Raw genomic sequence first — 26683 nt, 5'->3', positions numbered from 1 at the left:
TTGTAGAATCCTGTGACTACTGCAGGTGTATAGGAACAACAAATTGCAGTACTGTAGACGAGGGAGCTGCAGTGTATAAAATCAGGCATACCACTGGCTTCTTGTTGTACCTGTACTGCTTTCGCATTCTACGAAAATCAGTACCATACTTAACTTGTCCAGATTTCATCTAGGGTAAAGGAAAATTTTAGATTACTGACTATTTTTTGAATTCAATAAAATATCTTCACCAGGAAATGCCAAACCTGATTTCTCTCATCAGGCATACCAAAGCAATCTATCTGCCCACCCTCTTTCAGTTTTGCATGTAACTCTAAACCTAACAAATAGGCTTCCTGAAGGGAAAATATCAATGACTTTAAATGATACCCAATTTTATGTCTTTATAAGTCACCTTTTCACACTGAAACATGGAAGCTTCATAAAATAAGTTAATACTTGCTTTCAAAGCAACAATATTATTTGCCTTCATTATAAATAAACAGAATTCATTTGAGACAATGATTTTTCAAATGAAAGGATTAAAATAATCCCATTAAAACCAAAACAAAGGCATTTTAAGTTCTTACATCTTTATTAAAGTACTTATTTTATAAACCTGGCTCAATAATAACTCATACTTTTATATCACATATTTGCCTTTAAGCAATACATAACACACTTAAGGCAGATTTACCTTATAGATGGCCACTGCACTGATTTATACAAATAGCAAAAATCACATGGAGGAGCATCTACTGATATCTTTCCTGGTACTTATCTTTAGATTTTAAAACTGCATAATAAGTAGAGTTTCCATAAAATTTCATTTTTGAGATAGGAAACAAACAATTTTGCCTTTATCTGTTAGATTGGATGTAGTTATTAGTAATAACATAACCTTTAAATCTGTAGGGAAAACCAATACTTTACCTTCACTGCTCAGACAAGGCTCAACAGCAAGTAAAATGAGGTGCCACTGTAAAATCATATTGCTAAGTATTACCTTAACTCAAAATTCTGCTTATGTAATTATATCATATCACAGCTAAAAATTACTATTTAATATATCAAGATACATCCAAAAGCATCCTTTGGTTGCATTAATATCAGGAGGCTTAGGCAGCACTGAAGATTCATTCTCTGCTCTTCTGGTCATTAGTATAATCTGAAGCTTTTGAAACTATTTGGTGATCCTATTTTGGGGCCCAATATCACAAAACCTTCAGGAGAATACTGGACCCAGGTGGAAGAATTTGAAGACTGGAAGACTTGCAGTTAAGGTAGAGTTATCATTAGCAGATCTTAGGGAAACAGGAATGCAGCCAGAATCACTTGATATTTATTAGAAATCAAGATTCACTGAAACATTTCTCTTTCAAAAAAATATCTTTAAAACTTGTATATTTTCAAATGTTCTTTTTTTAAAGAACATATAAAATTAAGGTATTTGTGAAAATAAACCAGTTTCAAGTATACTTGTTTCTCTTCATTTTGCTTCCTTCAAAGGATTTCTTCTCATCAAGCACAAATGTGCTAATCTTTACAGCAAGACAAACTCTTCTGTGCTAAATCTTTTTAATCTTTTCTTTTCATCCTCTGAGAAAAGGTCTTCTTCATTGGCTGTAGTAGATGTAAAATCATAGTCTCTGGAATGACCATTTACAAAAGTAAATAAGGGATATTTCTCCTTAGAAGAAATTTTCAGCATCTGTAACAGAAAGAACAGAAGAATCCCTTATTGGATGCAATAGTACACAGTAGGACCACATGATGAAATCTAATGTTTTAGCCCTGAATCTCTCTTGTTAGCTTCTCTCATTTACATTTATCCAGTGCTACTGCTTTACTGTTCTGGCTAAAAGACAAAAGTTGATCAGCATTGTATAGTTTATTTATCGCTAAACACCTACTTCCCCATTAGGATTAGACCATCAGAAATTAACTATATTATCATTCCTACCCAAAACCCCCCAAAGTAAAGTCTTTTGGTCACATTTGTTTGAAGGCTTACTAGTGAGTTAAGATTTATCTTCTATTGGTGGTAACAGACAATAAAACAAAATGGTATCACTGATTATGGTAAAATACTGTGAATGACTGTTTAGTACCATAACACAGAAAAAAAAAAATTAAACTAAGTCAAAAGGTCCATTCTAATCTCACTTCTACAACTTAACTTTGATGTGATCTTTGACAAATCACTCTACCTGAGTATCACCTATAAAACTGGGCAAAAGTTATCGAATCTCCTTATCTCAGAGAAATGTTAGGATGACCAAAAGCAATAAAAAGTTATTTTTTAAAATCAAGTTTGGTCTTTTCAAAGATTTCTATATTAAAAAAAATATATTTCTGCAATAACCTAGTTAAGATGAAAAACAGTATTCTTATACACAGTAACAATCCACACTTTACATATTACCTTCTAAAGTTACATTACACAATTTAGAAGTAAAATAAGTAATATCTGGAATTTTGTGAGAACACCAACAACCTTTATATAACCTCTGTCAATTCGGGATTCGTTGACAAGCCAACAACCCATTCTAAACCATTTAAATATTTCCGTTAAACAAAGTCTATTAAAAAATTAAAACAATTTTCATTTTAAGGTGAACAAAAATTTTTGAGTGAAGGATGTTTTTATAGAAATAAACATTTCTATAGGTAACCAGGACTTATAAGAAGGATTCTGAAAAGTTTATGTGAGTTACAAAGAATGCTGAAAAAATATCAATAGTACTTATACATCATTAATCATGATCAATTAAATATAATTTAAGGATAATTTTAGCAGTAAAAACTAAATTCTCCCAAATGTTGATATTCAACTGAAGGCTCATCAAATTCTTATATATTACATTTATAGATTCTCTTGGCTAAAATAAATATGTAGCCCTAGGATATAGATACAATGTTAAATTTAAAATATTTCAATGAGACAGTTAATATGAAATCCATTTTCTAATTGAGTGGAAATGAACCATTTAAAAACAATCAAGTACTTAAAAAACCAGATGTGATGAAATATGATTGATCCTATAATTCATATTCTGCTCCTGCTTTTTACACTTCTCAAATTCATTTAACTTATATTCTAAAAAAAAAAGGTAGAGAGAAGGGCAAAAATGTGGAAATGAAAAGTAAGAGACAGAGGGGGCCGGCATCTGATCAATCACCTTTCACCTCCAGCCAATGGCTGGAATACAGTCCAAAATTGTTACCATTTTATATTCATTTAACATCACTTATAAAAGTCCAGTATCTAACAAGCAGGTATCATTGTATCATTTTCAACTCAACACGCAAAGCTAACATTATCATGTCTTCATCCTTTCTTTCAAAATCAAGACGCCTTTCAAATGCTTTTCAAAGCTCTAAGCACCATATCAAGAATTTTTTAGACTTTTTTTTATAAAGAATAACCATTGATTTGAACTTCTATTAGAAGGGAAAAGTTTAGTTTTCTTTTTTATACTACAAAATAGGATGCACTGTCAAAACATTAAGGTCCCTCCATAATGGATAATATAAAATCTGCACAAAGAAAATTCCGAATTAGGTTATCTATATGACTTGGGGTATTATATCAATTGAGATATTATACAAAATAAAGATAATGAAAGACATTTAATAACTTGGGGAAATATTTAATATTTTGTTGTATTTCCTTCTAGATTTTTTAAAGTACATGTTTAAAATTACTTTAACAAAACTGAGATTAAATTTTATATATAGTGTTTATCCTGTTTTTCCTTTAACATTACATAATAAATACTGAACTACAATCCTCCAGCCTGTGGAATGAAAACCACATTCACAGAAAGATAGACAAAATGAAAAGGCAGAGGACTATGTATCAGATGAGGGAATAAGATAAAACCCCGAAAAACAACTAAATGAAGTGGATAGAGGTAACCTTCCAGAAAAAGAATTCAGAATAATGATAGTGAACATGGTCCTAGACCTTGAAAAAGAACGGAGGCAAAGACTGAGAAGATGCAAGAAATGTTTAACAAAGATCTAGAAGAATTAAAGAACAAACAAACAGAGATGAACAACACAACATCTGAAAACAAAAATACACTAGACAGAATCAATAGCAGAATAACTGAGGTAGAAGAATGGATAAGTCACCTGGAAGACAGAATGGTGGAATTCATTGCTGTGGAACAGAATAAAGAAAAAAGAACGAAAATAAATGAAGACAGCCTAAGAGACCTCTGGGACAACATTAAATGCACTAACATTCACATTATAGGGGTCCCAGAAGAAGAGAGAGAGAAAGGACCAGAGAAAATATTTGAAGAGATTATAGTCAAAAACTTCCCTAACATGGGAAAGGAAACAGTCAGCAAGCCCAGGAAGTGCTGAGAGTACCAGGCAGGATAAACCCAAGGAGAAACATGCCAAGACACATAGTAATCAAATTGACAAAAATTAAACACAAAGAGAAATTATTGAAAGCAGCAAGGGAAAAACAACAAATAACATACAAGGGAACTCCCATTAGGTTAACAGCTGATTTCTCAGCAGAAACTCTACAAGCCAGAAGGGAATGGTATGATATATTTAAAGAGAGGGAGGAACCTACAACCAAGATTATTCTACCCGGCAAGGATCTCATTCAGATTCGATGGAGAAATCAAAAGCTTTACAGACAAGCAAAAGCAAAGAGAATTCAGCACCACCAAACCAGCTCTAAAACAAATGCTAAAGGAACTTCTCTAAGTGGGAAACACAAGAGAAGAAAAGGACCTACAAAAACAAACCCAAAACAATTAAGAAAATGGTAATAGGAACATACATGTCGATAATTACCTTAAATATGAATGGATTAAATGCTCCAACCAAAAGACACAGGCTTGCTGAATAGATACAAATACAAGACGCATATATACGCTGTTTATAGGAGACCTACTGCAGACCTAGGGACACATATAGACTGAAAGTAAGGGGATGAAAAAATTTTCCATGCAAATGGAAATCAAAAGAAAGCTGGAGTAGCAATACTCATATCAGACAAAATAGACTTTAAAATAAAGAATGTTACAAGAGACAAGGAAGGATACTACATAATGACCAAGGGATCAATCCAAGAACATATAACAATTATAAATATATATGCAACCAACATAGGAGCACTTCAATACATAAGGCAAATGCTAACAGCTATAAAAGAGGAAATTGACAGTAACACAGTAATAGTGGGGTAACCTAACACCTCACTTACACCTGTGCACAGATCATCCAGACAGAAAATAAATAAGAAAACACAAGCTTTAAACGACACAACAGACCACACAGATTTAACTAATATTTATAGGACATTCCATCTGAAAACAGCAGATTACACTTTCGTCTCAAGTGCGCACAGAACATTCTCCAGGATAGATCACATCTTGGGTCACAAATCAAGCCTTGGTAAATTTAAGAAAATTGAAATCTAACAAGCATCTTTTCCGACCACAATGCTATGAGAATAGAAATAAATTACAGGGAAGAAAACATAAAAAAACACAAACACATGGAGGCTAAACAATACATTACTAAATAACCAAGAGATCACTGAAGAAATCAAAGAGGAAGTCAGAAAGTACCTAGAGACAAATGACAATGAAAACACAATGATCCAAAACCTATGGGATGCGGCAAAGGAAGTTCTAAGAGGGAAGTTTATAGCAATAAAATCCTACCTCAAGAAACAAGAAAAATCCCAAATAAACAATCTAAACTTACACCTAAAGGAACTAGAGAGAGAAGAACAAACAAAACCCAAAGTCAGCAGAAGGAAAGAAATCATAAAGATCAGAGCAGAAATAAATGAAATAGAAACAAAGAAAACAATAGCAAAGAGCAATAAAACTAAAAGCCGGTTCTTTGAGAAGATAAACAAAATTGATAAACCTTTAGCCAGACTCATCAAGAAGAAGAGGGAGAGGACTCAAATAAATAAAATTAGAAATGAAAAAGGAGAAGTTACAATGGACCCCAAAGAAATACAAAGCATCATAAGAGACTACTACAAGCAACTCTATGCCAATAAAATGGACAACCTGGAAGAAATGGACAAATTTTTAGAAAAGCACAACCTTACCAGACTGAACCAGGAAGAAATAGAAAATATAAACAGACCAATCACAAGCACTGAAAGTGAAACTGTGATTAAAAATGTTCCAACAGGGCTTCCCTGGTGGTGCAGTGGTTCAGAGTCCGCCTGCCGGTGCAGGGGAGACAGGTTCGTGCCCCGGTCTGGGAAGATCCCACATGCCGCGGAGCAGCTGTGCCCATGAGCCATGGCCGCTGAGCCTGCGCGTCTGGAGCCTGTGCTCCACAACGGGAGTGGCCACAACAGTGAGAGGCCCACGTACCGCAAAAAAAAAAAAAAAAAAAAAAAAAAAAATGTTCCAACAAACAAAAGCCCAGGACCAGATGGCTTCACAGGCAAATTCTATCAAACATTTAGAGGAGCGCTAACACCTAAGTTTCTCAAACTCTTCCAAAATATATCAGAGGGAGGAACACTCCCAAACTCATTCTACGAGGCCACCACCACCCTGATACCAAAACCAGACAAAGATGTTACCAAAGAAGAAAACTATAGGCCAATATCACTGATGAATATAGATGCAAAAATCCTCAACAAAATACTAGCAAACAGAATCCAACAGCACATTAAAAGGATCATACACCACGACAGTGGGATTTATCCCAGGGATGCAAGGATTCTTCAATATATGCAAATCAATCAATGTGATATAGCTGATCCACTTTGTTATACAGCAGAAACTAACACAACATTGTAAAGCAATTATACTCCAATAGAAATGTTAAAAAAAATCAATATGATACACCAATATTAATAAACTGAAGAATAAAAACCAAATGATCATCTCAATAAATGCAGAAAAAGCTTTTCACAAAATTCAACACCTATTTATGATTAAAAACTCTCCAGGGAGTGGGCACAGAGGGACCCTACATCAACATAATAAAGCCCATATATTACAAACCCACAGCAAACACCATTCTCAAAGGTGAAAAACTGAAAGCATTTCCTCTAAGATCAGAAACAAGAAAAGGATGTCCACTCTCGCCACTATTATTCAGCACAGTTTTGGAAGTCCTGGCCACGGCAATCAGAGAAGCAAAAGAAATAAATGGAATACAAATTGGAAAAGAAGAAGTAAAACTGTCATTGTTTGCAGATGACATGATACTATACAAAGAGAATCATAAAGATGCCCCCAGAAAACTGCTAGAGCTAATCAATGAATTTGGTAAAGTAGCAGGATACAAAATTAATGCACAGAAATCTCTGGCATTCCTATACACTAATGATGAAAAATCTGAAAGTGAAGTTAAGAAAACACTCCCATTTACCATTGCAACAAAAAGAATAAAGTATCTAGGAATAAACCTACCTAAGGAGACAAAAGACCTGTATGCAGAAAATTATAAGACACTGATGAAAGAAATTAAAGATGATACAAAGAGATGGAGAGATATACCATGTTCTTGGATTGGAAGAATCAACATTGTGAAAATGACTCTACTACCCAAAGCAATCTACAGATTCAATGCAATCCCCATCAAACTACCACTGGCATTTTTCACAGATTTGAACAAAAAATTTCACAATTTTTATGAAAACACAAAAAAACCCATATAACCAAAGCAATCTTGAGAAAGAAAAACGGAGCTGGAGGAATAAGGCTCCCTGACTTCAGACTATACTACAAAGCTACAGTAATCAAGACAGTATGGTACTGGCACAAAAACAGAAAGATAGATCAATGGAACAGGATAGAAAGCACAGAGATACACCCACACACCTGTGGTCATCTTATCTTTGATAAAGGAGGCAAGAATATAAAATGGAGAAGAGACAGCATCTTCAATAAGCAGTGCTGGGAAAACTAGACAGCTACATGTAAAAGAATGAAATTAGAACACTCCCTAACAACATAAACAAAAATAAACTCAAAATGGATTAAAGACCTAAATGTAAGGCCAGACACTATCAAACTCTTAGAGGAAAACATAGGCAGAACACTCTATGACATAAATCACAGCAAGGTCCTTTTTGACCCACCTCCTAGAGAAATGGAAATAAAAACAAAAATAAACAAATGAGACCTAATGAAACTTAAAAGCTTTTGCACAGCAAAGGGCAACATAAACAAGACCAAAAGACAACCGTCAGAATGCGAGAAAATATTTGCAAATAAAGCAACTGACAAAGGATTAATCTTCAAAATTTACAAGCAGCTCATGCAGCTCAATATCAAAAAAACAAACAACCCAATCCAAAAATGGGCAGAAGACCTAAAAAGACATTTCTCCAAAGAAAATATACAGATTGCCAACAAACACATGAAAGAATGCTCAACATCATTAATCGTTAGAGAAATGCAAATCAAAACTACAATGAGGTATCATCTCACACAGGTCAGAATGGCCATCATCAAAAAATCTACAAACAATAAATTCTGGAGAGGGTGTGGAGAAAGAGGAACCCTCTGGCACTGTTGGTGGCAATGTAAATTGATACAGCCACTATGGAGAGCAGTATGGAGGTTCCTTAAAAAACTACAAATAGAACTACCATATGACCCAGCAATCCCACTACTGGGCACATACCCTGAGAACACCGTAATTCAAAAAGAGTCATGCACCACAATGTTCCTTGCAGCTCTATTTACAATAGCCTGGACATGGAAGCAACCTAAGTGTCCATCAACAGATGAATGGATAAAGAAGATGTGGCACATATATACAATGGAATATTACTCAGCCATAAAAGGAAACAAAATTGAGTTATTTGTAGTGAGGTGGATGGACCTAGAGTCTGTCATACACAGTGAAGTAAGTCAGAAAGAGAAAAACAAATACTGTGTGCTAACACATATATACGGAATCTAAAAAACAGAACGAAAAAAAAGGTCATGAAGAACTAGGGGCAAGACAGGAATAAAGACACAGACCTACTAGAGAATGGACTTGAGGATACGAGGCGGGGCAAGGGTAAGCTGGGACAAAGTGAGAGAGTGGCATGGACATATATACACTACCAAATGTAAAACAGATAGCTAGTGGGAAGCAGCTGCATAGCACAGGGAGATCAGCTCAGTGCTTTGTGAGCACCTAGAGGGGTGGGATAGGGAGGGTGGGAGGGAGGGAGACGCAAGAGGGAAGAGATATGGGGATATATGTATATGTATAACTGATTCACTTTGTTATTAAGCAGAAACTAACACACCATTGTAAAGCAATTATACTCCAATAAAGATGTTTAAATAAATAAATAAATAAATAAATAAATATAATAAAATAAAAAAGTCACAGGGACGTATTCTACACCATGGGGAATATAGTCTATAATACTGTAATTACTCTGTATGGTGACAGATGGTAACTGGACTTATCATGGTGATCACTGCATAATGTGTAAAAATACTGAATCACCATGTTGTACAACTGAAACTAGTCTAATATTGTATGTCAATTATAATTCAATATAAAAAAGAAAAAACACAATTATTAAAAAAAGAAAGAAAAAAGATTAGAAGGAAATGAACTGTAGTGCTAATCTAAAATGGCAGCATCCTAGGTGAAAGACTTATACACTGAAAACTATAAAACTCTCATAAAGGAAACTGAAGATGATTTAAAGAAATGGAAAGATATCTCATGCTCTTGGATTGACAGAATTAATATTGTTAAAAGGCTGTACTACTCAAAGCAATCTACAGATATAATGCAATCCCTATCATATTATCCAAGACATTTTTCACAGAACTAGAACAAATAATACTAAAATTTATATGGAACCACAAAAGACCCAGAGTTGCCAAAGCATTCCTCAGGGAAAAGAACAAAGCTGGAGGCAAAACCCTCCCAGACTTCAGACAATACTACAAAGCTACAGTAAACAAAACAGCATGGTATTGGCACACAGACACATAGATCGATGGAACAGAATAGAGAGCCCAGAAGTAAACCCACACACCTACTGTCAATTAATCTATAACAAAGGAAGCAAGAATATACAATGGAGAAAAGACAATCTCTTCAGCAAGTGGTGCTGGGAAAGCTGGACAGCCTCACATAAATCAGTGAAATTAGAACACTCCCTCAAACGATATACAAAACAAAATCAAAATGTCTTAAAGACCTAAATACAGGACATGACACCATAAAACTCCCAGAAGAGAACATAGACAAAACACTCTTCGACATAAATCATAGCAATATTTTCTTAGATCAGTCTCCCAAGACAAAAGAAATAAGAGCAAAAGTAAACAAATGGGACCTAAACAAACTTATAAGCTTTTGCACAGCAAAGGAAACCATCAACAAAATTAAAAGACAACCTACAGAATGGGAGAAAATATTTGCAAACGATGCACCTGACAAAGGGTTAATATCTAAAATATACAAACAGCTCATACTACTCAATATCAAAACAAACAACCCAATCAAAAAATGGGGAGAAAACCTAAATAGTTGTTTCTTTAAAGAAGACATGCCGATTGGCCAACAGGTATATGAAAAGATGTTCAACATCTGTACCTCAACAAATAAATAAACAAACAACAAGGTCCTACTGTACAGCACAGGGAACTATATTCAATATCCTGTGATAAACCATAATGGAAAAGAATACAAAAAAGTATATATATGTACAACTGAGAATATACATGTATAAAAGAATATATATACATATATATGTACAACTGTACAGCAAACATTAAGGTAACATTGTAAATCAACTATACTTCAAAAAATTCAATAAATAAATAAATACATGTTTTAAAACGTAGTATACTGTAGTGCTCGCTTCGGAAGCACATATACTAAAATTGGAACGATACAGAGAAGATTAGCACGGTCCCTGCTCAAGGATGACAGGCAAATTTGTGAAGCGTTCCATATTTTTCTTATTCAACATAGTTCTGGAAGTTTCAGTCACAGCAATCAGAGAAGAAAAGGAAATAAAAGGAATCCAAATTGGAAAAGAAGAAGTAAAGCTGTCACTGTTTGCAGATGACATGATACTATACATAGAGAATCCTAAAGATGCTACCAGAAAACTGCTAGAGCTAATCAATGAATTTGGTAAAGTAGCAGGATACAAAATTAATGCACAGAAATCTCTGGCATTCCTATACACTAATGATGAAAAATCTGAAAGTAAAATCAAGAAAACACTCCCATTTACCATTGCAACAAAAAGAATAAAGTATCTAGGAATAAACCTACCTAAGGAGACAAAAGACCTGTATGCAGAAAGCTGTAAGACACTGATGAAAGAAATTAAAGATGATACAAAGAGATGGAGAGATATACCATGTTCTTGGATTGGAAGAATCAACATTGTGAAAATGACTCTACTACCCAAAGCAATCTACAGATTCAATGCAATCCTTATCAAACTATCACTGGCATTTTTCACAGAACTAGAACAAAAAATTTCACAATTTGTATGAAAACACAAAAGACCCCGAATAGCCATAGCAATCTTGAGAACGAAAAACGGAGCTGGAGGAATCAGGCTCCCTGACTTCAGACTATACTACAAAGCTACAGTAATCAAGATAGCATGGTACTGGCACAAAAACAGAAATATAGATCAATGGAACAGGATAGAAAGTCCAGAGATAAACCCACGCACATATGGTCACCTTATCTTTGATAAAGGAGGCAGGAATGTACAGTGGAGAAAGGACAGCCTCTTCAATAAGTGGTGCTGGGAAAACTGGACAGCTACATTTAAAAGTATGAGATTAGATCACTCCCTAACACCATACACAAAAATAAGCTCAAAATGGATTAAAGACCTAAATGTAAGGCCAGACACTATCAGACTCTTAGAGGAAAACATAGGCAGAACACTCTATGACATAAATCACAGCAAGGTCCTTTTTGACCCACCTCCTAGAGAAATGGAAATAAAAACAAAAATAAACAAATGGGACCTAATGAAACTTAAAAGCTTTTGCACAGCAAAGTAAACCATAAACAAGACCAAAAGACAACCGTCAGAATGCGAGAAAATATTTGCAAATGAAGCAACTGACAAAGGATTCATCTCCAAACTTTACAAGCAGCTCATGCAGCTCAATAATAAAAAAACAAACAACCCAATCCAAAAATGGTCAGAAGACCTAAATAGACATTTCCCCAAAGAAGATATACAGACTGCCAACAAACACATGAAAGAATGCTCAACATCACTAATCATTAGAGAAATGCAAATCAAAACTACAATGAGATATCATCTCACAGCAGTCAGAATGGCCATCATCAAAAAATCTACAAACAATAAATGCTGGAGAGGGTGTGGAGAAAAAGGAACCCTCTGGCACTGTTGGTGGCAATGTAAATTGATACAGCCACTATGGAGAGCAGTATGGAGGTTCCTTAAAAAACTACAAATAGAACTACCATATGACCCAGCAATCCCACTACTGGGCATATACCCTGAGAACACCGTAATTCAAAAAGAGTCATGTACCAAAATGTTCATTGCAGCTCTATTTACAATAGCCCGGAGATGGAAACAACCTAAGCGTCCATCATCGGATGAATGGATAAAGAATATGTGGCACATATACACAATGGAATATTACTCAGCCATAAAAAGAAATGAAATTAAGCTATTTTTAATGAGGTGGATAGATCTAGAGTCTGTCTTACAGAGTGAAGTCAGAAAGAGAAAGACAAATACCATATGCTAACACATATATATGGAATTTAAGAAAAAAAATGTAATGAAGAACCTAGGGGTAAGACAGGAATAAAGACACAGACCTACTAGAGAATGGACTTGAGGATATGGGGAGGGGGAAGGGTAAGCTGTGACAAAGCGAGAGAGAGGCATGGACATATATACACTACCAAACGTAAGGTAGATAACTAGTGGGAAGCAACTGCATAGCACAGGGAGATCAGCTCGGTGCTTTGTGACCGCCTGGAGGGGTGGGATAGGGAGGGTGGGAGGGAGGGAGACGCAAGAGGGAGGAGATATGGGAACATATGTATATGCATGACTGATTCACTTTGTTGTAAAGCAGAAACTAACACACCATTGTAAAGCAATTATACTCCAATAAAGATGAAAACAAAAATGTAGTATACTGTAAAATGTACTACTATTTAGCAGTTTAAATGAATAAGCTAGACCAACATGAATAGATATAATCTCCAAGTCACTATCAAATGAAAAAGCAAATTGCAAAAGGATACATAACATTTTTATATGAATATATAATTAATGACAAGTTTAAGAACATACCAAAAAAACAGTGTATGTTGTTTACAGATACATCAAGTATACTAATTTACACTAATTTAGGATAGTGGCTACCACTGGGAAGGAAATAAGGGAGTAAGATTGGGGAAGGGTAATACACTTCGATTATATACGTGGGGTATTTTTTTTCTCCCTTAAGCTTAGAGGTAGCACGTGGCTATTTATTATTCTATCCTCTATATTTCTGTATGCTTGAAATTTTTAAAAACTAATTTAATAAAATGAACATATTGCAAAGTACAAACTTCTTCAGTCTGGCATTCAATACTCCCCACAATATTATTCCAACCTCCTTTTCTAGACTCATCCTTCACTATTTCCTATAGCAGTGTTTCCCAAGCCTTGGACATTTATATACCTCCTTCCTTATTTTCACTATATATGCCATCTCTATTACAATTAATGAATATTTTTCTTTTCATAATTTTAACCCCAGTAGCCTTGTACAGGTCAATGATAAGTAGGAAACCACATGTTTAATAAGCCAGCTATTCTTTTCTAATATGAATATACATATATAAGTATCAGAATATTTGTCCCAGGGTCACTTAAAACATCAAGTATCACACTTTAGGTTGCACTTATACTAGTGGTTCTCAAATTTGGTGTACAAGATTACTTGTGAAGTTTGTTAGAAATGGAGGCTCCCAGGCCATATCTCTAGGGATTCTGATTCATGCAATCAGAAGACAAAAAATCGTGCCCTATATGTATCCATGGCACCTAACAAATTGGACTATTTGCCATTCTCTAGAGAAGCTCTACATTTTTCTTTTCCAATACTTTTCCTCTTGTTATCTCCTCTGCTTGACGTACCCTCCCCCTTCTCCCTTAGCCAACAGAAATTAAGCCTACACTTTAGGGCTCATATTAAATATCACCATCACAATAAAGAACTTTGACTTGGATGCGACATCTCTCTCATTTTAACACTCCTCCTTACCCTATCAATTTATTTCTATTTCCGTATGAATGCTTATCATATTCAATGTAATACATGTCTACTTGTCTTATTCCGCCTCCTGAACTATAAATGCTACTTGAGGGCAAAGCCTTGGCCATTTTGTGTTTTCAACATGACAGTTATTCAGATACTTGCTGGACTGAGCTCTGCTAAACATTGAATTAATTTAACAATTTTTACTAACATTTTAAAAGTCATGTGGCATAAGCATTAGAATATTCATTCACATAGCATTACAAATAAAACATGGGAATCTAGACTACCTGGCCTCAATTTCAAAATGAGAAAACTGAAAATATATCCTATATAGAAACAAATAATTTAAGATGTTTTAATTTTCAAAGAAAAAAATAACAGTTTAACTAAAAATGCTTAATTCAGTTTTTAAGAAGGAAAATTGCTTAACTTACAATCTTCCAAGCAAAAGTAAATGATCAAGTTATTAACTGACAAAGTGAGGTTTTGATACTGCTACCAAAAGGTATTAACTTAAGAACAACAGTATAATTAAAGCAAAGTTAATTGACTCTGGCAAAATTCTCAGTACTTCCATATTATATTTCAACATGGTTTCTCATTGCTTTAATACTGCATATTACTTAGATGCATCAAGAGCAATAACTTCTAAGTAGTTTTCCAGTGTAAAAACTATTAGTATAAAACCACAAAACTATCTGTTTTTAATCAGAAAATATCAACATGCAGCTCATTTATGAATACTGTTTTTCTCAATTTGGTAACAGTAATTTGGGCTTTTTTCTATTCCAGAGGTAGACTACATCACTGTTCTAAATATACTTATTTCAACCTAGATAAAAAATAAACTAATGGAAACATAAATGGGACTTTTTAATGGAAAATGTTCATCAACATCAATCTATATTACCATATATCTGTATTTGTATATTTTAGCACGTACATGATACTTCATAAAGCCAGAGAATTGTCAAACTAAAATATACAAATGTATATACTAATTTCAAGTAATAAAAGAGGGGAAAATGGAGAAAACATATTTTCTTATGTTCACTTGGCCTTTCAGGTTGAAAAGAAGAATGAAAAGGTGACAACTGTGAGAAATGAGGAATAAGAAAAGGTTCTCACATATCTCATTTTCTCCTCTCCTCATTCATTTTTCTGTCATGTTCCTGTTAAATTTCCTCTTTTACATGGCAGGTCAAGTAAACTAAACCTAACTTAAATGAAATTTTTTATTTTTTTCATTCTATTTTTACATTATAAAACTAAAATTTCAACCCACTATGTCTATTTTCCTGAATAAAATTAATTGGAAGTAAAGCAGTAATAAGGTATACATATTACAACTGAGCTCAAGTTAAGAATTCCCCAAAATGATTCTAGTTTTAGTTTTACTTACCATAAAAAATGATAACCTATAATACTGATACTAATAAAGAGAGCCATCCAATTAGTCTTACTTCCTAAATAAGTAATTTTTTTACTTTCTAAAGTACTAAATATAGACAGAGTTTATGGCCCTATAAATGTTTTAGCAGTACTCAAGGGCCAGAAAAATGCAGAAGTTTAAAGGTAATAAGAGGAGTTAAATAAACCTATTTCCAAGATCCTATAAGTAGAATAGATCAGATTAAACAAGTTTATTGGAAGGTAACAATACAGCTCATTTGATAAAACAGTCTGAGAAATCCAAAAACACCATTTCTCTTTACAAAAATCAAAACACTTGGACTAACAAGAAATAATGCACAATTTGGCTTGATCAAATACTTCATTAATTTTTTTCTACCCCCTAAGGTATTGCCCTTTTAAAATCCTCTTCAAATAAAATATAACCTAATTGCTTGCACATAGCTAGTTTGCAGAGATTTTTATTTCAACAGTGCCACCTAGTGGAGCAATCAATACTTTCAATTGGTCACTAAGTGATTTCATCATCCTCAAAAGCTAGGAATCCCCAAATAGTTGTATTTCCTGGTTCAAAATATTCTTAATAATATTAACATTCAAGGGGAAATTTTATAAAAGAATCATAATCTATATATTTTTATATTCTGATAGGCTACCTCTAATAAAAATTAGGTCATTTACAAATATTATTATAATATTTAAAATAAAAGTACCTTAGTGATTTCTTCAGAAGCTCGTTTGAAGTCCTGAACATTTCGACAGTAAAATCCTATTGTACAGCTAGGATCCATTTTTCGAAATGACATCTTTTTGGGAGAAGGGCAGTGGAATGTCTGTAATTTTAAAAGTTCTTTAGGATTAATTTAGTTTTATTTGATGGACTTAAGTATACAAAAATATTACTTAATTTAAAATTTGCTATCTAGCTTTCCTCCAAACTACAAACATGCTTTCAAATGGTGTTTTAGTCTCTGCTCTGAAGATGATCCCTCCCAATCTCCAAAGCTGTAAAACGTAAGCGCCAACATTGTGTATATTCAATTCACCAGATCTCCACCTTATGCAACATTAGTGCCATTCTGCAAAAGAAAGGAAGTGTGTCAAAGTGGTGTGCATTTCTAACATTTGCAGAAGGGAAGAAAAATGTGTCTCTGAAAAAGACATGAATAGCTAGTACAAGGTTTAGAATCAAGTTAGCTATTTCTAAGAAAGTGTAATTAATTAAGTCTGTTTGGTTAGAGATTTTTTAAATGTTTATAAACCTTTGAATAAGAATACGAAGACTTTGTAAACAAATACGCGGGTTCATGAAAATGTTCCATAATGATATAAAAAGAGATCAACATGAGAGTTTTAGCAATTGACACAATTAGCACATAATTACACATTCTCCCAACCCACTCTTCTACTGAGCTTTACCTCAAGTTCTTGTTCAGTCCCACACAGGATACAGGTGAAAACTGTTCTGTTATGGTCCTTGCCCTTCTCCTTACCAGTCCTCCTGTCCCTTAGTTCACTTTTCTCAAGTGGTCACAGTGCTAAAGATTTAAATGAGGTAAGGAGACTGCTCTAGACTCTCTACTCTTGTCAATAGGCTGTGGCTACTAGTAGAGTCTGGTATCTTTAGAGAATGCAAAAGGAGGAAAAGGGCAGAATATAAAGCTAATCATTCCAATGTTTTTTTTTCTTCACCACTACACTCTGGTACTTTGTTCAAAAGATTTTTTTTTTGAACTGCGTGAACGCTCAGACACTTGTCCTTAAAAATTATTGATGCTACCAAATCTTTTTTTGTATGTATAAAAAAAAGTTTATGTTGAAAAGGAGGGCCAGGGCTTCCCTGGTGGCACAGTGGTTGCGAGTCCGCCTGCCGATGCAGGGGACGTGGGTTCGTGCCCTGGTCCGGGAAGATCCCACATGCCGCAGAGCAGCTGGGCCCGTGAGCCATGGCCGCTGAGCCTGCGCGTCCGGAGCCTGTGCTCCGCCACGGGAGAGGCCACAACAGTGAGAGGCCCGTGTACCGCAAAAAAAAAAAAAAAGGAGGGCCATAAAAAATATATATATATATATTCATATTTGCTTATATTTGCATAAAGATATAAAAAATTAACAAGTTTAAGGAGAGGAAAAAAACTGGGCAGATGGGAGACAGGTATGGGAAATTCTTCATTGCATATTTTATATTTTTGAATTAAAGAAGAAGCTCAAGAAATAATCTAGGCTGGATATGAACCCATAAACTTAAAATTTCCCTACATTTAATGCCTGAAACTAAGGGATTTCAACTTGAAACTATCTATTAAAACACAGAAAAATATAGGCTTTCATATTTATGTTCATGGTGAATCAGTCAAAATCACTCTTTTCTCTCCCTTTACATACATCCTAGTTATCCAATTAATATCCCATATTATCATCAGAGGATATGCAAAACGAATACATTCCAAGCTGCTTTTTTTTCCCTTACAGATAGTTCAGTCACATACTAGATTCAAATCCAACATCATGCTAGTAAGCATAGACCAAACAAATGTGTTTTCAAAACTATGACTTCTATGAAATGCTTAGCTAACACTTACTTTACAGTGGAATCCAACCTAGCTAAACTGGAACGTCCAGTGTTCTAATCAACACAAGTATTGTCTTAGTTGGACTTTTTCTAACATTGTTTTACCTGTTTTATTTATAAAGAGATATTAAAAACAGATCTGGAAAGGCATAGAAGAGCTAGGTAAACTTGTTAGTTAACAATATACAGGAGTATTATTGTTTAAGGCTCAGACAGTTCCAGGTCATAGTTACAATAAAATTATTCTACATACAAGGTATCTAACAATAGTCATTTGCCCAACTCCTTCCAAAGCCAATAATAAGGAATGTTTATTTAGTTTTTGCTACTTGGGGATAAGAAAGAAGAGCCAAAAGTTTGTACGGTCCAACAAAGTATTTTTTTAACCTGTCTACATGGGTGCCCTAAATTATATTAAAGCATTGATTCAAGTTTTCATGTAAGAACCACAGACTAAACCGGAATAGGCTTAGTGCTATTTCACTGTATTGCCTCAATCATCAGAGATAATAATGACAAACACTAGTTAATCATAGTTGTTTTGATACCTACAAAGAACTTTGAAATTATTCACCAAAACACAGATATATATCTCTGATGACTGAAAAGTGAAATTGTTTTTGGGTATTCCTACATGAGTACTAGGACTCATATTACAGAGAGGCATTTTATACCATTTAAATTATAATCTTTTGTTCACCCAAGAAGATTCTGAAACAAACCAACATTAATTTATAATTCAGAATCATTTGTTTACTGTAAAACAAGTTAGACTTTAAAATATTTTCCCAAGTGGCATTACATAGTTATGTTCACTTTGTGATAATTATCTGAGCTATGCACTTAGATTTCTTTTTTAATTTTTAAAATTCTGATGACTGCTAAGAGTAGCAGCTTCTACTTCACAAACACATTTTAGCAAGTATCACTAGATACACTTCTGTGACAATAAAATATGTTTCTGAAAAAACTGGCCAGAGTGAGTCAATTCCCATTTATTTCATTTTTCAACACACTGTTTATTCACTGCCTAAACAAACAGTTAGATATTAGGCATCTACTAAATGCTAGGCCTGTTCTAGGCTTATTATATGGAATAGTGGATTCTATTACCTAAACATACAAATAATACTGAAACAAATACTTTTAGGTGTAGCTGTGTTATTCTGGTGATTCAGATAAAGCTTCCTAAGATAACTAATTAGAGAATACATCCTTACTAAAAAGCACCTCCTACGAACTGCAGTTCACATGTGTAATTCATAAAGCGTACATCTTTCACCGATGAATTCACTCATCTATCTACATAATCACATCACATCATTCTAATAGCTTTAATGCCACTATTCTCTGAACTTACTAGGATATGTTAAAATAGTCACCACTGTATAAACCTCCTAAAACCTGAAACTTGGAATTGGGGGCCCAGGAATCAGAAGAGACTAACATATCTATAATAAGGTTTTTCTTACCTTATTAATAGAATATTAATATTAAGGTAATACAATATTACCTTAATAATAGAATAGATTCAGTATTTGTAAAGAGATAGAATCAGTCATTCTGAAAGTATATCATAAATAGCATGAAGCAATAGTCTCTGGTTTAAGAAATCTTAACTTATTAAATATATATACACACATACATGCATGTATACACACACACACTTCATAAATATGTATAAGAAAATGTATATCCACTAGTCCTCTCATCCCAACAACTGAAACTCTGCCCTGTCCTAACCACTAACAATGTGAACCCACAGTTCAACAGACCCTCTCTGCTAAAGCTCATCTTAAACCCACTTTCTTGGTGTCCCAATATATAAGAAATAAATGCTTCTGTGCATTCAAGAAGTTACCTAATTTCACCAAATTTTACTTTACAAAGTCTCTTAAAATCAATTCTTCTTTTCCATTCTCACTTTCACCCCACTTCAAGCTTTTACTGAAGTGCTGAAGTGTTGCAACAGTCTCCCAATAATGAGCTGCGACCTTCCTAATATTGACTGTGTAGACATAACCAGGATATTCACTGACCTGGCATCTTTGTAGTCTCTCAAAATATCAGAAGAATAGTCTCTTTCTACTGGTCAAAATAACCAACACTAATAATCTTTTAATTTGCCAATTTTAGATAATCCTAGAATACTGTGAACTAGTTTCCATCTGAATCTCAAGTATTTACTTTTTTAAGGAGTCAGTTTGACACAGACACACTGGAAATGTAACTTAGACTAGGAATCAGTGCCACAAGACCACAACGCAGCAGCAAAAGAATTACAGTGTGGTTCACGTAGCACAATTCTACGTGCCTCCTCCCACAGTATCAATCAGCCAACTAGAAATATTTATTAAAGCTTACATGCAAAATATTATGAAGGAAGGAAGTAGAAAGCAAAGCTGATTCTGGCCTCAAGACGCTTGTACTTTAGTTGAGGTAACAGTCTACAAAAAATGCTAGGCTGTTTTATAATGTATCTTTTAAAACCAGTTTTTAATCTTGTGGTTTATCCATTTTCATAATCTACCCCCTAAATACTTATTAGGTATTAACATTAGCTAGCAAGCTATTACTAAAACAAAGTACTAAACCACATTTCCATCTTGTCAAGCCCTTGAGAACGAGTGATCCATGCCACTCAAGTGATTATTTTAAAAGCCTGTAAAAGCATCACCTGGGAAAACAAGAACCAAAACCATGTAATAATAACATGTCTCACTTATGCACTCTCAAAATTTTCTGAATTAAAATGCTGCACATGGGGCTTCCCTGGTGGCACAGTGGTTGAGAGTACGCCTGCCGATGCAGGGGACACGGGTTTGTGCCCCGGTCCGGGAAGATCCCACATGCTGCGGAGCGGCTGGGCCTGTGAGCCATGGCCGCTGAGCCTGCGTGTCCGGAGCCTGTGCTCCACAACGGCAGAGACCACAAGAGTGACAGGCCTGTGTACCGCAAAAAAATAAAAATAAAAATAAAAAATGCTGCACAAGTATAATTGATTCACTTTGCTGTATACCTAAAACTAACACAACATTGTAAACCAACTATAATGCAATAAAAAAATTTTTTTAAATGCTGGATCAGAAAATGATTAACATAAAGGAAAAGAAGACTAAGAAATCAAAGCTAAAACAAATATTAGAAACCCAATTAAAACTCGTGAAAACTTAACTAGAGGCTAAGACTTAATTACTATAATTAAAGCAAAATAATTTTGCAGGCTCCTTCAATCACTTTGTCACTCTAACCCAACTCCATCATCTTCTTTATTTTTCTTTTTTTCTCCCTTTTTTTTTAAACATACCTAACATTTTAAATTCTTCAGTACTATTCAGCTGTATATGTACAAAATTACTTGGAGGCTTGATCATTTATTTTGGCAGGGCTAGGGTATCTAACAAGTTAGAGACAAAGATAAATGAAGAAGAAAGTGTATTGTAAATTAAAATTCAGCAACGAATTATTTAACCTTTGACCGTTGTATGTATTATGGTTTTATAAATTAGTAAAATATTTATTATTAACTTGTAACTGTGATACCATAAAAGCGTAGCTGTCTAGCACATCTCTAAATAATTAGAATTTGCTTCATATGGTAAGAAAACAGTACCAGCTCTTTATCCACAGTACCTCAAGAGGGAAATCCTTTATGCTGACATCTACAAAAGATTGGCAGTAATGAGGATCCATGTAAATCAAACTGTCATCTACAAGGACAAAACAGAAGACAAGTAATTCAAAAAACACCTTATTATTACACTGCTTACAATCCAATTTCTATGTAGAATAGCTGAAAAAAATCTGGGAGTAACAGCTTGCCAGACTGATATTCATTGACTGAAACATAGGTTTGCACAGGACAGATTAACTTTTGCATAATCAAATATGCTTGTATAAGCAGAATTTTTATAAAGTGATGAGACTGTCATTTAATTTTTGGTGATAAAATTACTTTCACAAACACACAATTATATTCTACAGTTTGCATATGAAAAATGTATTGCACTACATTATCCTGACAGGAAGAACATATTGCTTGTCATTTTATCATCAACTAGCACCACTAAAACTGGTAAAAGGTAAATATATAAATAGCAACTGCCAGAATGTGGCAGCAATGTCTTCTAAAGTTTAGTAAAACCAATAAATTATGCCTTGTTTATGCAATAACAGAAATTAAATATACATTTTACAGAATCCAATTATGTTGTGGACCAAATGACAAATGAACGGCTATGGTAGGACTGATGAATTTATAAGGTACTCATTTTGCTCCGTTAATCATCCTGTTTCTAGATGATCCTATATTAACTTTCCAACTTTTAAAAGAAAACAGAGAAGAAATATATTTTACTAAATCACTAACCTTGAAATCCAGCAAAGTAATATGACTGTTTAGGTTTGCCACCAACAATACCCACACAATATTCAAGGCTTAAAATACCCTGCCAAGATAAATTAATTCAGATTTAGAGTCAAGAGACAAATGATAATTATTCAAAACAACCAAATTTGTATTACTAATAGTAGCAGTAGTTCCCAAATTTTTCACCACCAGTTTTATTTTTATTACATTTTCCCCATGTTCTGAAATCCTTTTGTCCACCAAACTATCTTCCATTTTCTTTAAACCATTCAACAACATTAAACAATTATTATGTGCCAGTTATAGAGATAAACAACATTAACCATGGAAAGGCAATAAAAATGCCTGCCAAAGTAAAAACATTTGGCCTTTCAGTTAGCTGGTGCAGCCTTGCTGTGATCAATGTAGTATTTTCATCAGGCTTTTTGAAATGCTAGAAATAATTATTGGACATTGTCACTGTTTTCACTGAAACCTGAGTCTTAGAATCACAAACTAAAAACCATTTTTAATCAATGGCATTCATGACAAAATTTTTATGCTACTTCATTTGGAATAAATATAAAGACTAATGAAAACAATTTGATCCAAGGAAAATAATAATTATTACTGTATTTAAACTCAGTTTATTTTACTAATCATAAAATATCAGTGATACCTCAATAAATTGTTTAATATTTCCCTCAGCATCTATTCTAAGCAGAACTCTATTTAAGCTTGGCCAAGTAATTCTATACTTTTTTAAAAAACATGTCCACGGAGTGGAGTTAATTAAAAACATGTCCAGGGCTTCCCTGGTGGCTCAGTGGTTGGGGGTCCGCCTGCCGATGCAGGGGGTGCGGGTTCGTGCCCTGCCTGGTCTGGGAGGATCCCGCGTGCCGCGTAGCGGCTGGGCCCATGGGCCGTGGCCGCTGGGCCTGCGCGTCCGGAGCCTGTGCTCTGCAGCGGGAGAGGCCGCAGCGGTGAGAGGCCCACGTACCGCAAAAAAAAAAAAAAAAAAAAAAAAATGTCCAGTGGAATCAATCAATAGTTTCAACATTAATTTTAGCATATATTATGTTAGAAAACACTAGTAATTATAAAGTATATGTTATAAAACCCCAAAGTATTAAACAATAAACTTTCCTTCTCTTAAGTGAGAGGATGTTTCAAAATCTAGAAGATACAAAAATACAGACTGTATGAACAAATGTTTTTTTCCTTTAACAAGCAAACAAACCACAGTTTTGTTTAAACGTAATTATTTTCTTAAAAATAGTATGCGGTGGTTATTGAAAAAACACACACAGAAATTTCCCAAAGCCCCAACACTCAGCATTATTAACATTTAGGAGAATACCTTCTTGACATCTGTCTATATTACATATATTCACATACAGATTTATAAATACAATGTTATATATATGGCACCATACAACATATCCTATTGTAACTTTTGTCATTCATTATCTCATAAACATCTTTTCCTATCAATAAATATAGATCTATATTATAATATTTAATGGCTGTAAATTTTGTATATTTTCAGTCTTGTGAAAATATCATAGAGGTTTTTTTGGAAAGGAGAACTGCACTGAAGAAATTACAGAAACAGAGAAGGCATATAAAGTTAAAATTTTAGAGCTAACTAAAAAATAAATTAAGATGAAATTATACCAAAAAACTTGATAATAATAGTTATTATTATTCTATTGTTATTATCATTCTATTAACAGTTCTATTATTCTATTGCTTTCCCCCTAAATAAAAATCCTTAACTCAATTAGAGAGTGCCTTACTTTAATCTGAGGCAACCTGATCAGCTGAAATACAATGTTTCTGATACAGGGACCCATGAGGAAGTGAAAGTTCTAAGTCCCTCATAGCCAAGAAAAAAAAGAAAAAATACATATATGTATAGCAAGAATCATCACAGACTCTCTTCAGAAAAAGAATGATTTCAGGTAATGGAAGAAAGACTTTGGTTCTTGACACCTATATTTCCTTTTCAACAGATTAGAGCAGATTTAGCAATAAACACTTATAAGTAGATTAGGAGCTAAAATGCCATTACATATAAGAAGCTGTATCTTTGGAAACCTGAAACACTTTTCAGTTCCTAAAAAAGCTTTTTCACAGTTATCTAGTGGTGAGAATTGATTGAGCTGTATCCATGAAGCAATAAATAAGACTGAAGTAATCAGTCAAAAAGGAAAGTCCTAATTTGTCTTGCTGAAGAAAGAGAACATATTGGATTTTCCTCATTCCAGGTCCTTTTAAAAATAAATAAATAAGTAAACTTCCTGTGGTAAGAGCTGATAAAGCACCACACCAAATTTCTTTCTCCTCACAGAATGCAGCAGGAGATGGTAACCATCTCTGAAATACTGTGGAATTACCTCAATCAATACATTTTAAAACTAGAATTGAATGGTGAATTTTAGAGAGTATAATGCACAATGGTTTGGCAGGAAAAAATACAGCTGCTGACAAAGGAGGAGGAGGAAGAAATGTAGTGGGGGGCAGTGGGCGGGGCAGTGATGGAGGTACAGGAGGAGGTGGAGAAGGAGGAGAAGAAAAGGGAGCAGAAATGGAAGAGAAAGATTACTTTTCTTTTAGGGCTATTAGACACACTATTTTTTCACTGCTAACTGAATGACTCTTTACATGCTCTCCTTTTGGCTTCTGACCCAACCACGCCCTGACCAAGCACAACATAACACTACTTCACTCAGCCATTTCAGCCATTTTTACCTGAGAGTTGAAAATTTTAAATGTATTAGTAGTCACTACTCTAAAAGGGGACTGTAGCATAAATTAAATAAGTAGAAGCTCAAAGAAATGTTCATTTCAGAAAGTCCATATTTTAGAGGAAAATATGAAAAACAACATAAATTCTGGTCTCTGTCACCAGTTTGTTATCCGAATTTGAACATATCACTTCTGTCATTTCTGTTTTATAAAGACAATCCAGTTTCTAGCTAGTATGAGGGTAAAATGAGATAAATCTGTATTAAAAGTGTTATACAAATATGCGCGTTAACAAATATTTGCTGAGCAGCTCCTATATGCTAGGTACTAAGGATCACTTTAACAGCTAACCATGGTTTGTTTCACTACAATGTAGACTCCAATGAATCACTCATCTGATAACTTTTATCAATACCACCAAACAGCAAAGCTCTCAGCCAGATGAAGCATGCCTCAAAGCTATCTGCAGTCCATTTCACCAGGAGTGGGGGTTTGGCAAAAGAGTCAGTTCCGAGACTGCCTCAATTTCTGATCTTCTCATGGTAGTAGAGAAGGCGGGGGAATTCATTTCAGATTTGGTTACAACCAACAGAGACATGACAACATGCGTGAAGTCTCGAAACCCTCCGTGGATCCACTAGATGAAATGGTTCATATCTTCTCACATTCCACCAATAATTCTACTAAAGAGTCCACATGTTAGAAATCAAAACCTCACTTTTATCTAGGATATGTATATGTTATTGGTTATAGTACTGGTATTATTAGTAACAAGTATGCCTGCAACAGTTTAGTAACGATTAGGAAAAGCCAATATACCAGCTAGAAGACTTCCATATACCACATATTGAAAATAACTGCTCTAAGTTTTTAGAATTGGTACAATCTAGAGTGAGGATACATGTTCTACCTATATACATAGGGACCACAATATGGGGTTAGTGCTTCATGTGGTGAACAAATCTAAACTTTATTTCAAGATTACTATATGCCATAACACTCCATTCAAAGAGGAATTCTATCTCTGCTCTTGATCTTATTAAAACTATGAAAATAATATAAATACTATACTCTCAACTAGAAACTAAGTATTTCAAAAGTTAAAGTTTTGTGACAAGATAACCTAATTAGACAGGTTCTTTTGGAGAAAAGAATTATGTGTTCTGAAATAGAACAGATTTTTAACTGGTTAATATGAAGAAAACAAAGTTGGAAGCTCCCCATACTATCTTCATCATTTCGTTCTATATAAATAAGTATTCTACCTACTGATGGACCTTATAGAAGCACAGGAAACAAACTAAGAGATAATGCAGCAGCAATAAAAAAAAACTCATTTTGTTTCAATAATTACCTAGATAT

General features: G+C 34.2%; 1 protein-coding gene and 1 non-coding gene across 4 annotated transcripts in view; one reads left to right on the top strand and one right to left on the bottom strand.

Annotated features, from left to right (window-relative positions):
• Positions 1-555: 555 nt before the first annotated feature.
• ATG4C (autophagy related 4C cysteine peptidase) overlaps positions 556-26683 on the bottom strand; it is a 90368-nt gene continuing 64240 nt past the window's right edge. The window contains exons 8-11 of one of the 3 annotated variants that reach the window (XM_067726385.1): positions 22592-22670; positions 21856-21932; positions 16367-16486; positions 556-1690 (exon numbers count right to left, since the gene is read on the bottom strand). In XM_067726385.1, coding sequence (XP_067582486.1) covers positions 1523-1690; positions 16367-16486; positions 21856-21932; positions 22592-22670 — 444 coding nt within the window. In that variant the 3' untranslated portion in view covers positions 556-1522. The other 2 variants (XM_067726386.1, XM_067726387.1) reach the window with 2 other exon arrangements.
• Positions 10818-10924, top strand: LOC137220412 (U6 spliceosomal RNA). Its single transcript, XR_010941701.1, has one exon. It is a non-coding gene; the product is annotated as a U6 spliceosomal RNA (small nuclear RNA).

The sequence above is a fragment of the Pseudorca crassidens genome, chromosome 2, assembly GCF_039906515.1.
Source record: "Pseudorca crassidens isolate mPseCra1 chromosome 2, mPseCra1.hap1, whole genome shotgun sequence".
Taxonomy (NCBI): domain Eukaryota; kingdom Metazoa; phylum Chordata; class Mammalia; order Artiodactyla; family Delphinidae; genus Pseudorca; species Pseudorca crassidens.
This window is presented reverse-complemented; position numbering and strand designations above follow the sequence as displayed.